The sequence below is a fragment of the Balaenoptera acutorostrata genome, chromosome 3 (assembly GCF_949987535.1).
Source record: "Balaenoptera acutorostrata chromosome 3, mBalAcu1.1, whole genome shotgun sequence".
NCBI classification, from domain to species: Eukaryota; Metazoa; Chordata; class Mammalia; order Artiodactyla; family Balaenopteridae; genus Balaenoptera; species Balaenoptera acutorostrata.
The window spans coordinates 148,138,942-148,151,323 of NC_080066.1; the positions used below are offsets into that span (position 1 = coordinate 148,138,942).

At 41.0% G+C, this 12,382-nt stretch overlaps 1 protein-coding gene across 3 annotated transcripts in view; it reads right to left on the reverse strand.

Moving 5' to 3' along the window:
- The window catches only part of DCAF5 (DDB1 and CUL4 associated factor 5), a 105,471-nt gene that overhangs the window by 62,042 nt on the left and 31,047 nt on the right, over window positions 1-12,382 (reverse strand). For all 3 annotated transcript variants that reach the window (XM_057543725.1, XM_057543727.1, XM_057543726.1), the window contains exons 2-5: window positions 11,838-11,981; window positions 9,467-9,503; window positions 8,401-8,540; window positions 6,466-6,595 (exon numbers count right to left, since the gene is read on the reverse strand). In XM_057543725.1, the coding sequence (XP_057399708.1) occupies window positions 6,466-6,595; window positions 8,401-8,540; window positions 9,467-9,503; window positions 11,838-11,981 (451 nt within the window). The remainder of the gene's footprint in view (window positions 1-6,465; window positions 6,596-8,400; window positions 8,541-9,466; window positions 9,504-11,837; window positions 11,982-12,382) is intronic.

A 12,382-nucleotide genomic window follows, 5' to 3' on the forward strand; every position in this document is an offset into this window, starting at 1 on the left:
TTTGCCAGAATCCTTGACTTCCATACATCACTAGTTGACAGGTGTCGAAAGCCCCAGAAGAACCCTTACAACCTCCTCTAAGGATTTACTCCCTGCAGATGACATTTTGATCCATGCCATCACACTCAGGGAGTTAATGAAAACATTAGAGAAAGCTAGCTTTGAGAATACGTACTATTTTGGGATGAGTGTAACACTGTACTCATTCAATATTTACTGAGGGTCCGTAACATTCTAAGCACTGTGCTAGGCAATAGAGATTAAAAATAAATAAAACATGGCTCCTTAAAAATCCACAGAAAAACATAAGAATTAATAGTACAGATTAGGACAAGTGCTTCCTTCCTGAGAAGTAATTCCTGAGCACTGGAAGGAAATAACAGACATAATACTGGTCTGTCTGGAGATAAAACATAGTCACAGTAAAGATAATCAATGATGGCAAAAGTGGTGACTGAGACATGCAACATGAATGCCACAGGCCATAAGCATTATACTTTACAGAGGCTCTGGAGAGAGCGATCCCTTCTGCTAGAAGTGAGGGAAAGCTTCATTCATTCAGCATGTACTCTGTGCCAAAACTGGGCTAGATGCTGGGGACACAGCAAGAAAAGTAAGCTTTAAGAATATGTAACAGGGAGACACAGCAAGGACGTCTGCACTGATGGGCTTCCATTTGATCTTGGACCTTGAAGGGTAACTAGGATTTGAATAGGAAAAGAAAAATCAAGAAAAAGGGAGAAATTCTCCTCTATGTGTGTTTGTATGTAGAGGAGGAGTTACAAGGGGAGAAGGGACACTGGTACCAGTGAAGGGGTTGACTGCTTGCGTAACGAGTTTTTATTTCATCCAGTAAACTAGGTCATACATTCATTCCAAAAAAAACCCATTTTCTTGGAGCATCCCGCATAATTGGTTCTGGGGATATGGCCATGAACAAAGATAAAAAGCAGCCACTAAAGCTCCTGGGTAGGGGAATGGCAAAAGTGATGTTTAAGGACATGTGCTATGTGCCAGAAGCAAGAGGCAGGTTAAGAAGCCAGTGTAGTCAACACCTTATGGAAACAGTGATATGGACCTGAAATAGGGCAGGGGCTTTAAGAACTGAAAATAGTGGCCAGGCACTAACACAGAGCAAGGCTGGTCATGGCAGAGGGAGGGAGAAACAGAAGAGTCAAATGGGACTCTAGGATTTTAGCCAGGATGAGTACAAGAGTGATGGCGACATTAATAAAAATACAGAACTTAAAGGTATACAGTTTTAGGGGAAAAAAAACAAGCCTTTATTACAGTCTTCAATAGATGGGACATTTGCCTGAGTATTGGATATATACATATAAACAGTAAAGGTGGGTGAGTGGGAGAGGAGAGTGAGAAAGCAGAGTATAAATGCCTTTTCGGGCCTTTGAAGTTGAACACTTGGGCTCTATTTTCCCATAATGGTATGAGCAGCCCGCAAATGCAATGTGGCAGAGTTTGCCTAGCTGTTCAGAAGGCAAGGAGTTACACTTAATTTGGTCTCTACAGAAGTAGGATTGGCACAGGCCGAGAGAACATTTAGGCCCCAAAGCCAGGTGAGTTACTAAGAGCAATTCCTTTCTGATAGCAGGAATTTGAACTCATTACCCATTATCAAATGTGTCATTTACACAACACGTAAAAGCACCAGCTTATAAGGTAAGTCTTTACAGGAATTCCTGGCTTGCCCTAGTTTTATTATTGAGTGGGAAAGAACCACTCTCTTTATTATCCTTGTCAAAGCAAGACATTGTTACCTGTCACAGAACTAACGGTTCCTGACAAAAACTGACAAACTAAAGATACGAGAAGGGAGAGAGGTGGTGAGTGAGCAGACAGCTAAAACAGGCAACGAAAACGGTGAGACAAGGAGAGTAACAGCAGGGAAAACTTCACTTTCCCTGAACACTTTGGATGTTCAAGGAGTTCAGTTTTGAAAACTGTTCAGAGGCCACTGCAATAGTCCAAGCAAGACATCATAACTGGGATGTTGGCAGTGATAAAGGAGAGGATGGTTGCGAAAAGACATCGGCAGAAATAATCTAAATGAAATAAACCAAACCTCGCCCAAACTTGCAATGTATACTTGTATATGTGAAGTTTTCTCTTATCCAGTCACTTATACTCAAGTTCCCCAGCTATGGCCCCCTCATTTCCACTAAAATCCCCAAAGCAGACCCTCAAACTCCAAAGACTACATGACCAGGGAAGTAACATAAATGAGAGAAGCACACCTGGATTAAGACATCAAGGAGTGGTGGAACCTGTAACACATCCCAAAGGTTTAAAGAGGAACCCATGATTCAACTTCGGCTGACTGTTGCCATGTGAGAATAAAGGTCCAATGACATCAGATTTTTTGACTTTTTCAAGAGATGTTAGAAACTGTGATTTTTTTCTGTGTAATTTTCTAAACACTGTTACATCATGTAGGCCAAGCAAAATATCTCCGTAGGTTGAATATGACCTATGCGCAACTAGTTTACAACCTCTGTTCTAAAGCTTTACAAAAGGAAAATTAAGAGCATGTGTAGGTTTCCAGGGTTAGGAGAGCAAGAAACACGGGAAGTCAGCATGAAGACTGGGGCTGGGCCAGAAGACAGTGAAAAGGGAGGCAGAAACTCTAAAGGCCTCAGACTCTAGAGTTGGACAGGCCTGTATTAAAAAAATTTGAGAGGAATTCTGACAAAGTTTTATTTCAAGGAGGCATAGATGAAAGAAAACTAGAACATACAGGGGAGGATATAATACACATATATGCATGTTATTTCACCTCTGTACCTTGACTTCCTTATCATTAGAATAGGAATAATAGAATCTATTTCATAAGGTTGTCATAGGATTAAATAAGGAATTATTCATATAACTGTCATTATCCCCAGCATGTAATGCTTAATAAATGTTAGCTATTATTTATTATTATGAGGGACTGAGAGGTGAAGTAACATGCTCAAGATCACATGGCTATTAAGGTATACTGCCTGGCTCCGTACCCAGGATGTACTTCAGATCCTACACTCTAAACCATCGAGCTCTTCTGCCTCCCTTTACAATCTGTACAATAGGAAGTCAGATCAGATGATAACTGAAGTCCCTTCTAGAGCTGACACTTTATTCTACCAGCCAGCCCTCTAGTCAGCTTATTTCAGGGCAGTAGTAGGACAAATATGAACCTGTTCACACTCCTATGGGCTACCTGCTAAAGTGGAGGGACACAGCTTAGGCTTGGGGTAGGGCAGGGAAACCATTCCAGCATGGGACCACCCATAAGGTAAGCTAGGAAGGAAAAGATAGTCAACGTGAGCCCCCCTTATTGTTCCACGGAGATATATTTGTTTCTAGGGAGCCACTGGGTCACTTGAATAGGCCCAGAATTCACACATGTGCCCAAGCTACTACAAGCTGGAAGTTACTTAGAAGCCTGCTAAGGAACCACAACAGGCTCTAAATCAAGAATCTTTAGCACACTGAGTGACTCATCCTCTTGGGGTTCAAGGGTCTCTACGAGAACCTGGTAAAAGCTCTCCTTGTCCCTAGAAAAAAATGCCACGTGTGCTCACTCAGATACACAAGCACACATGATTTTACCTGCAATTACAAGGGGTTCACAAATTCCCTAAAATCTTTCCCTAGACTTTAAGTATCCCTGAAATAGATAGATCATCTCTCCTGTTCCAGGCTTGTCCTCCCAGGCAATTCAGAATTGTCCCAAGATCTGGGTTGGGGTTTCTAGGCAGCTGTGTTTAGGAGACAAATCATCCATTGCAACTCGGCATAATTAATCCTGCATGGAAAAGACAAAGGGCTGTCTCTTTTTCCCCACACCAACTTGCACTGAGAAAATTCAAACAGTAAAGATCTGCACTTTAATCCCCAAACACTAGTGGATGTGAAGAACAGGACCTCAAGAATATTTCATACCCGTTTTCTGTCTCATATCCATAAAACCTTAGAAAAGTTGAAAGAAACAGGTAAAAACATCCTGGTCTCCACAGCACTGTGCTCCTCCTTTTATTCCAAAAAAGGAATCAGTCAAGATTGCCAATCAGCTTTACTAGATGACTTTTCTCCCACATGGGCTTTGAAAACTATAGGTTACCAAAGAAACCACATAACCTCACCCATAAATGAAGAAGTAATCAAAACAAGAAGGTATTTTTCCCCCATAAGACTTGCAACAGTTTAAGTGTTCATGACGGTCTGGAGATGCATGTAGTCTCATGCATAGTTGGTAAGTTTGTAAATCAGTGCAGCCTTTTGTGGTCGTGGGAAAATTTGACAATTTTTATAAAAAATGTAAAAACATACACTCTTTGTTTGATGCAGCAATTACCTAGACATTTCTGCAAAGGTAGGCCAAGATAGATGTGTGACCAGGGTCAGTGAAGCATAGTTTATAATGGCCCAAACAGGAAACAAGAAGTCTGGTTGTTGGGTACATGATATGAATGGAATACCATGTAGCCATTAACAGAATGTGCTAGATTTGCAAGTGTTTATATGAAAAAAGCTCCAAGACATATTATTAATTGAAAAAAGAAGCTGAGCACAGTGGTATTATTATGTGGTTCCTTTAGTCTAAATTCTTTTAAGGATATACATTCTTTACACGAGTTACACGCATTAAGTTATGTTCTGGACAGATACATAAGAAACTGTTCACTGTAGTTACCTTTGGAGATAGTGACTAGAGACCAGGAAAGAGAAGTACTGTATTGATGTAAAACATTTAAAAAACATACAAGCAACAGAGATAATCTTGAGATGGGATTTTCTTTTTCTATCTTTTTTTTCTTTTCATTACACTTTTCTGGATATAGACCTTAAATCTAATAAATGTTACTATAAAAGTAAAGCAGAAATCTCACTTAGAATTTTTTAAAAAGAAAGAAGCCACGTTTAGTGAGGAGACAAGTAGAAAGGGGAGGAGGGCCCAAATATAATGCACAGTAGGAAGCTGGTAGAGGAAAATCGGGAGAAGCGTAAACGTTCAATCCCCCTCTTCTCTCAAGACACTGCTGACATCATGAACTACTCAAGCTTTCCACTGGCGATGAACAGCTCAGGGCTCACTCCAGTTGCCAGCTATTCATTCTCAGTATGGGAGACAGCAGGTTGGGAGAAAGCTGGCATCTTTAGTCCAAATTCTGCCTTTTGTGATAAGGACAAGGCAGAACAGTTGTTCCTGGAGAGCCCAAAGTGGCAGAGGAGGCTACAGCCGAACACAGGAGATTGTCTTCCTGGCAGAGAACAAGCCTCCCTCAGCACGCAGCGTAAAGGCACAGCAGGGGTCTGGCTACTACACGCATTTCAGCCACATGGAAAAGGAAGAGCCAGGTGCACAGGCAACAGAGAGCAGGAGAAATCTCTGCTGCCCTATGGAGCCTCAGGGAGCCCTGCTCAACACCAGGGATCCCCTTCTGGGCTACACAGAACTGCCACAGATCCAACCTCATCAGACTGCCCCATGGAGAGAATTAGCTAGAACAAAAAATCACCAAGGAAGAGAATCCTCTGTACTCAATTGCCCCTTTCATCCGAGGCCCATGAAATAAGTCATAACTTCGCTTACTTTCCATGATACTCTTCTGCAATAGTACCTTAAAGTGGGAAGTTACCTCCATGTAGAATTTTCAGAGGAGCTAGCAATGCATGCAAATCTTTCATAAAGCAAGGTTGGGCTTCATGTACAGATGCCATAAAAGGTCATCTCTCCCCCATGGGATTTAAGGAACATGAAAGAGGCTCCTACTTGCTCCATCCACATACTTCTCTTAATGACGTCTGAAATTCCCCCATGAGTGATTCGGCCCATCAGCTCAGAATTGTCCTAAGTGTACTCTTTAATAATGCAAACAGAAGGGGAACACATTAGGTCCCTAACACTGTAGTGCAGTGGCTCTTAACCTTTATTGTTGTAGTCACTCGTCCTTTTGTGAAAGTGAAAAAAGCTAAACTCCCTTCTCAGAAAAACATACTTAGATGAATACACAATATAATTTCCATGCAGTTTGGGGGTTCACAGTCTTCCTGAAGCTCACATCCCCTTCAGCCCAGGGTTAAGAATCCCCAGTTCAGGGGCAATGCGTTTAACAAATCACCATCACTCCCCCAGAAGGCCTCCCATGCATTTGGGGAACCCTGGACCTAAAGTTAGAAGGTAGTGCTGAAGAGAGCTCTGCCATTGCAAAGTTTGCCTAGAACTGATGCTGTCTAGAGTCCAGATTATAATTTATGATTCCTCCTTAGCAAGGAGTGTGGGTATCTCACACTGCCTGCCCCTTGGAAATAGGGTCTCCCTGGCTTCAGAGACACTGGGATATGTTGGGAGATGTCCAACTGAGATCAACTGCCAATCAGGTTCTCAAGACTGTTGCTGACTGATGACATTACCTGCGAGTTGAGTCAGGGGAAAGTTTTAACAACTTCTGAGTAAAGGGGGCTCACCTCTGAGGTTTTCGAATATCCCAGAGTCCCACTCCTTCCTTTGAATTGGCTGTGGCCAATAACCTGGGCTCCACAGGGTTGAACATGACACTGTGAAAGGCTGATGGGTAGTTGGCCAGGCAGAAGGGCTCTGTGAAGAGAGAAATTCTGATCAGTCCACTTCAGGCACTCCTGGGCCTGTGGCAGGCAGACAAGCAGGAATGTGAAAGCAAGAGGAGCACAGTCGTTAACAATCACCCCAGTGGGCTGGAAGCCAGTGTAGTACATCATTCCAGTAGCCACGCTTATTCACAAGGTCCCCACAAGTCCTGGCACACATCTTCTGCACCAGAAAGTCTGCAAACAGCAACTTAAACACATATACACAAATTTTAAGCTATAATGCCGAGAAATAAACATAGTACCTATTCAGATCCTGTAACAAAACAGAAATGGTCACTGTAAATGGGAAGTTAAGCTGTTTTACAGTAAGTAAAACTGAATTCCTCATGAGTTAAAAAAATTCACAGTCAATTACTGGTAGGATTATTATACCTGAATCCAAATTTACTAGCTTTAGAAGTTGAAAGTTTTAAAACTACACAAAGATTTAATGAAGACAAAATAAAACAATAGTGCAGTTTTTCCTTCTGGTAATATTGCTCCCTAAATTGAAAAGAAAATAGCCTCGGTCTAGAATTTTAAGATTTCATTTCCAATGTTGGAATACTTAAAAAAAAAATAAAGGCATCTAGTACTTGAACTTCTCTTGCATCCAGCCAGTTTCTAATCAACTTCACCTAGAAACCCTGCAGCCTCTTGCATATACTAGCTGGCTCCAGGTGAGGAAGGAATCACTTTGCTGCCTGTGGGGGACATACTCCTATGGAAGTTGTTTAGAAGCAATAGACAGAAAGCACTCCTCAGTCTATGATTTCCATATGTGATACTTCACGGGCCTCTGGGCACAGGGAGTGCTCAATAATCTCAGCCACGAGGCAGTTCAGACAAAGGAGAAGTCCATGAACCAAGCAAACCATTTCACTCAACCATAGCTGCTGCTTTTGGCTACCATGCCTGCCTGACTCTGAGAACAAACTTCTCTTATAGCCTGAACCTCAATAATGAGCACAGACCAGCATATTAAATGCTCAGACTATAGAAGAATAAAAAGACTCAGAGTCTGCCAGACAAGGTAGGCAAGATAGTAACTCTATGTACATAGGTATGGTCATGACAAAGCTGCACCAAGAGTGGGGCTGGGGGTAGCACTCAGGGTATGCTGGAGGAAAGAGCCTTTGAAGGTAGAGTGACAGAAGTCTCTCTGCAGGAAATGAGCTGAAAAGACGCATTTCCTGAAGAACTTCAGAGAAATTCAACAAGACAAATTCTTCATTTTACATTTCAGAGACCCAAAGAACACATTTGGAAGAGGAACTCACCCAGACAATCCCCCTTAAACAGAGGGTACCTGCTATCATTTTAAGTTCCTACGCACAGTGAAGGTGAGGTTCTGTGGTTCTTTCAGCAAAATAACAACCCTGGATCTAGGATGTAACGAAGTGCACAACACCCCCATTCTCTGTAAATAACCAAGAATATGTGCATGTCAGCACCATGCACAAAGCTGGCGCTTGGTGGCTACTCTCCACAAATGAGGCACCACATGTTCTGTTCCTTGGGGCTACTACACAGCAAGATACTGTGGTGTTTACTCCAGGTGCAAAGGTCTGTGGAGATTCACAAGTGATTGGAGGAGGACTGGCAAAGGTGCCTCACTTCTGACTACTCAGGGGCAAGGTGGGACCTCCAGAGATACATTTATGTCCCCATGTGAGTCTCCTCTCCCTTTATGGCACTTCTACCCAGGCTACTCAAGTCATAGACTGGATCTGCTATGAACCTGACATCAAACTCTTCAACACAGTCCAACCACCTTTTGCACAGTGACCCTACCTCCATGGGGAGATTCCCGGATGTCCCAGATGAGAACCCGGCCATCATCTGAGGAGCTGGCAAAAATGTTGTCATTCACTGGGCTCACTGACAAGCCATACACCGCATCTTCATGAGCAAACACATCTAAGGTCTCACTGCTGAGAGACAGAGAGCAGAGAGAGGCACACAGGCACACACATACACACAAAAGTAGTGCAGAGTTAAAGCCCTCTAGTTCCTAGAATGGAGTTCTCTTTCATTTCCAGGAGAAAGTCAACCTAGCTAAACCCAAAGGATATTACATTTACTAAAAAGTAGGTATTCAACTTCCAGGTTAAAAAAAAAAAGTATTACTAAAGAGATAAGACTTCATGACAAGTTTGTTTTTTGCACTAAATAAGCATATTTAAAAGTGACTCAAGGCAATTCCCTGGAGGTCCAGTGGTTAGGACTCAGCGCTTTTCACTGCTGGAGCCCGGGTTCAATCCCTGTTCGGGGAACTAACATCCCCACCCCCAAAAAAGTGACTCAACTGATGAGTTTCATGTTTTCACTTACTACAGAATGCATCTGCTTGTGTACAGTCTTGGGGGTGGTGCTGGATTTCCAAAAAGTGAGGGAAAGCTTTAAAGCAGCCCTGATGCCAGCAGGGGTAGAAAAGGGATTCCTGGCAGTTTGGCATGGTGAGTAAAAGCATGGCTCCAAAGCCAGGCTGTCTACATTCAGATCCTAACATCACTTGACCTTAAGTTACCTAATATCTCTATGCCTCAGTTTCCTAATTGAGATCATAATAGTATTGCCTCATAAAATTATTGTGAGGGTTAAATATTATGTTTCCTTCCCTTCCAACCTCTCCCTTTAAATTTTTACCTGAAAACTATAATTTTATATCAACTTTGTAAATCTTTTTTAAATCAAAATTTTATTTCAAAACTATTACAGAAATCTTTTTCAGCAAAGGACAGTTGATTTCATGTTATTTTCTTCAAAAAACAAGAACTATTTCGGTCTAAAGACATACCTGCCTTTCTTCATACGAAAGATGGAGTTAATTACCTTCATAAACCAACAATCTATTTACCTTTCAACATCATGGAGGATAACCTGCTCATCATTTCCTGCAAGGGAAAAGGCAGACATTTGGTAATTCCTGCAAAGTGATCCTGTTCATATTACAATTCAGTATTTTAAAGATTTCAGGGAAAACAAATGAACAAAGTCAATGTTAATATTTACAAATTAGGAGTGTTAATTAGAAAAAGGTTTATAAAAATAATGAAGAAGGATAGGATATTCTTATAGAGAATTTGAAAAAGCATAATAGCATGTAGATATAACATAATAACAGTTTCCAAAATGCATTATCCAGTGGATGATTAAAAAAAACAAAAAACTGTAGCTATTCAGGAAAAGAATAAATGATCATGGGCAAATCAATCCATTCATCCAAGCTAGCTTTTTTTTTTTTTTTTTTTTAAACAAAACATTCATTAACTGTGAGACCTGGAAAAATATCTGTAACTTTTCTATGTCTCAGTAAAATAGGAATAACAATTGTATCTACTTCATAGAGTTATCGTGAAGACAAGAATATAAAAGCATTTGGAGTAGGACTAAGCCCCCAACAAACGTTTGCTACTATTCATACCCTGATCATCTTTTACAGCATTAAAATCTAATGATAGTGTGATCCTAAATAATGGGAAAGTTTTTATCCACAATTTTTTTCTCTTGCATTTCTCAAGGAATCTAAAAATACTGCATCCATGATATGTGTAGTCCTGCCTTCAAATGGTTTATATAGCCAAAAAATAAAAATCCCAAAATGAAGACAGTAAAAAAATTTCCCACTCTATGCTAAAAGCATAAGCAGTAGAGATGTGGCCAGGTCATCTTAAAGTCCTCACTGTAACTCTATTGTGGGTTCATACCAAGTAAATCAAACCCATACTAATGCCTTTTAGGTAACAGGCACAGTGTGAGGTGCTGAGGATACGAGAGGAATGAATAAGATTGAGGAATTCACAGTCCACCTGCACAAACAACTAATAGTTGACAAGACGGGTTATCTTATTGTAGCGATATGCTCTACAATGGAGACACAAATAAAGGAACAATTGTGTCCTTTATGAGCAGGGTGAAAGTACATGGCACAAAGTGGGAATATTTTTATGGGGAAGGAGACACTTGAATAGAAACTCAAATAACTCAAAACTCTTACCGATGGAAGACTTATGGGAATTGGTGGGGTCTGGACAATTAATCATGGCCTATGGAGGAACAGTATGGGCAAAAGGCACAGGGCACTTAAGATGACAAGTGATTTAGTGAACTAGAGCACAAGATGCAGGGGAGGAAGATGAGGCCTGATAGGTAGACTGGATTTAGGCTTTATCCTGTGGATGGACATGTAGGGTCAAAGGTTCACATGGTTGAAGAAAACTCATATAAGCAATGAATAAGGAGAGTTAGATACCGGTAGCAGAAATCACAGCAGGACACTGCAGTAGTCCAGGCCAAAGATGAGGACCTGAATCAGAGCAGTGGGTATAGCAAGAGAGCAGAAACTAAAGGATGGATATGAGGCTTTCAAAATAGATCTGACAGTGTAGTTGGTGACTTACAAGATGTGAAAATCAAAGAAAGGCAGGTCTGAGGCTGACTTTGAGATTTCTATTAGACTGAACCACATGAAATTGTCATTTTTGTAAGCTGAAAATGCTCCAATGTCAGCAGTTTCTTAAAAGTTAAACCTAACAACTTACATAATTAGTTGAATGGTGATAATAACCGAGAAAGGGAAACCAGGAAACAAGAGGAAATATTTGTGCAGGGGAGAAGGACTAATAATCTTAGTTTTAGATCTGCTGGATTTAAATTACTTTTGGAAAACAAAGGTAAATATTTGGTGGGGAAATCTGCAGTGCAGAAGAGAGGTCAGGGCTAGAAACGTAGTGGTCAGAAAGGAGTGTGATTGATGGACGCCATCATCAAGAGGCTGGCTTGAGCAAAAGCCATTCCAATTATACCCCAACACAACGTTTTTTCAAACTGGAGCCACCCATGGGTCATACATCAATTTGAGTCACAACCTTTAAAATCTTTAAAAACAAAACAGAATAGAATAGAAAAAAAAAAAAAACCAGAGTGTACCACACATACTAAGGTTAAGTACTCTTTCTAACATGTTTCTGTGTACCAGACTGCAACGTGAAAAGTTTTCTACCAAAAAAGAAAGAGAGAAAGAACAAGAGCAAAGGAGAGAAAGGACAGACAGACATTAGTCTAATACATGTGTCTAAACTGCTGTAATGCAGAGAAGACAAGCTATGGGAAACCAGTAATTCCACAACTCAATGAGATAAAGGAAGGAAAATTAAGGAATAATTTTAGCACTCCTTTATCTGAAATCCCAGCCACAATTTCCCAAGGGGAAATCTCCTTCTTCTCACCTCCAGAGAATACTTTGGTGTTCCCACTGTTGAAAGCCAGGCAAAAAATGTTGGAATGATGCTCTCCTTTCAGCTGTATGGGCTTAACTCTGGAGTGGATAGCTTGTTCCATGTGCCATAGTAGAACCCGGCGATCATCTCCTCCTTGAGAGGCAAGTAAGAATCTAGAGTTAAAAGAGCTGACATTTCAAGGCTGACATTTGGTTTTGCCAGCCTGAATCCCATACTTTCCAAAACTGCATCTCCTCAACTCTGTGAGATTCCGATGGGACACATAAACCCAGAACTCTACCCCCTTAACCATCAGTAGACACATGGCCTCTAAGCCACTCACTTTTCCCCAGAAATTACATCTTGAACAGATACAGAGAAATTTCTGAATTTCCAGAGACCCAGTTGTTTAAATATTTCTTCACTTGCTACCTAAAATCCTTCCACTAATGTCCCCCACCTTTTTTTGGTCTAACAGAACCTGAGTTGGTTTCTACTGCTTGCAATCAAAGAACTCTAAATATGCTAGTATTTATAGCATAAAAGTTTCCAAA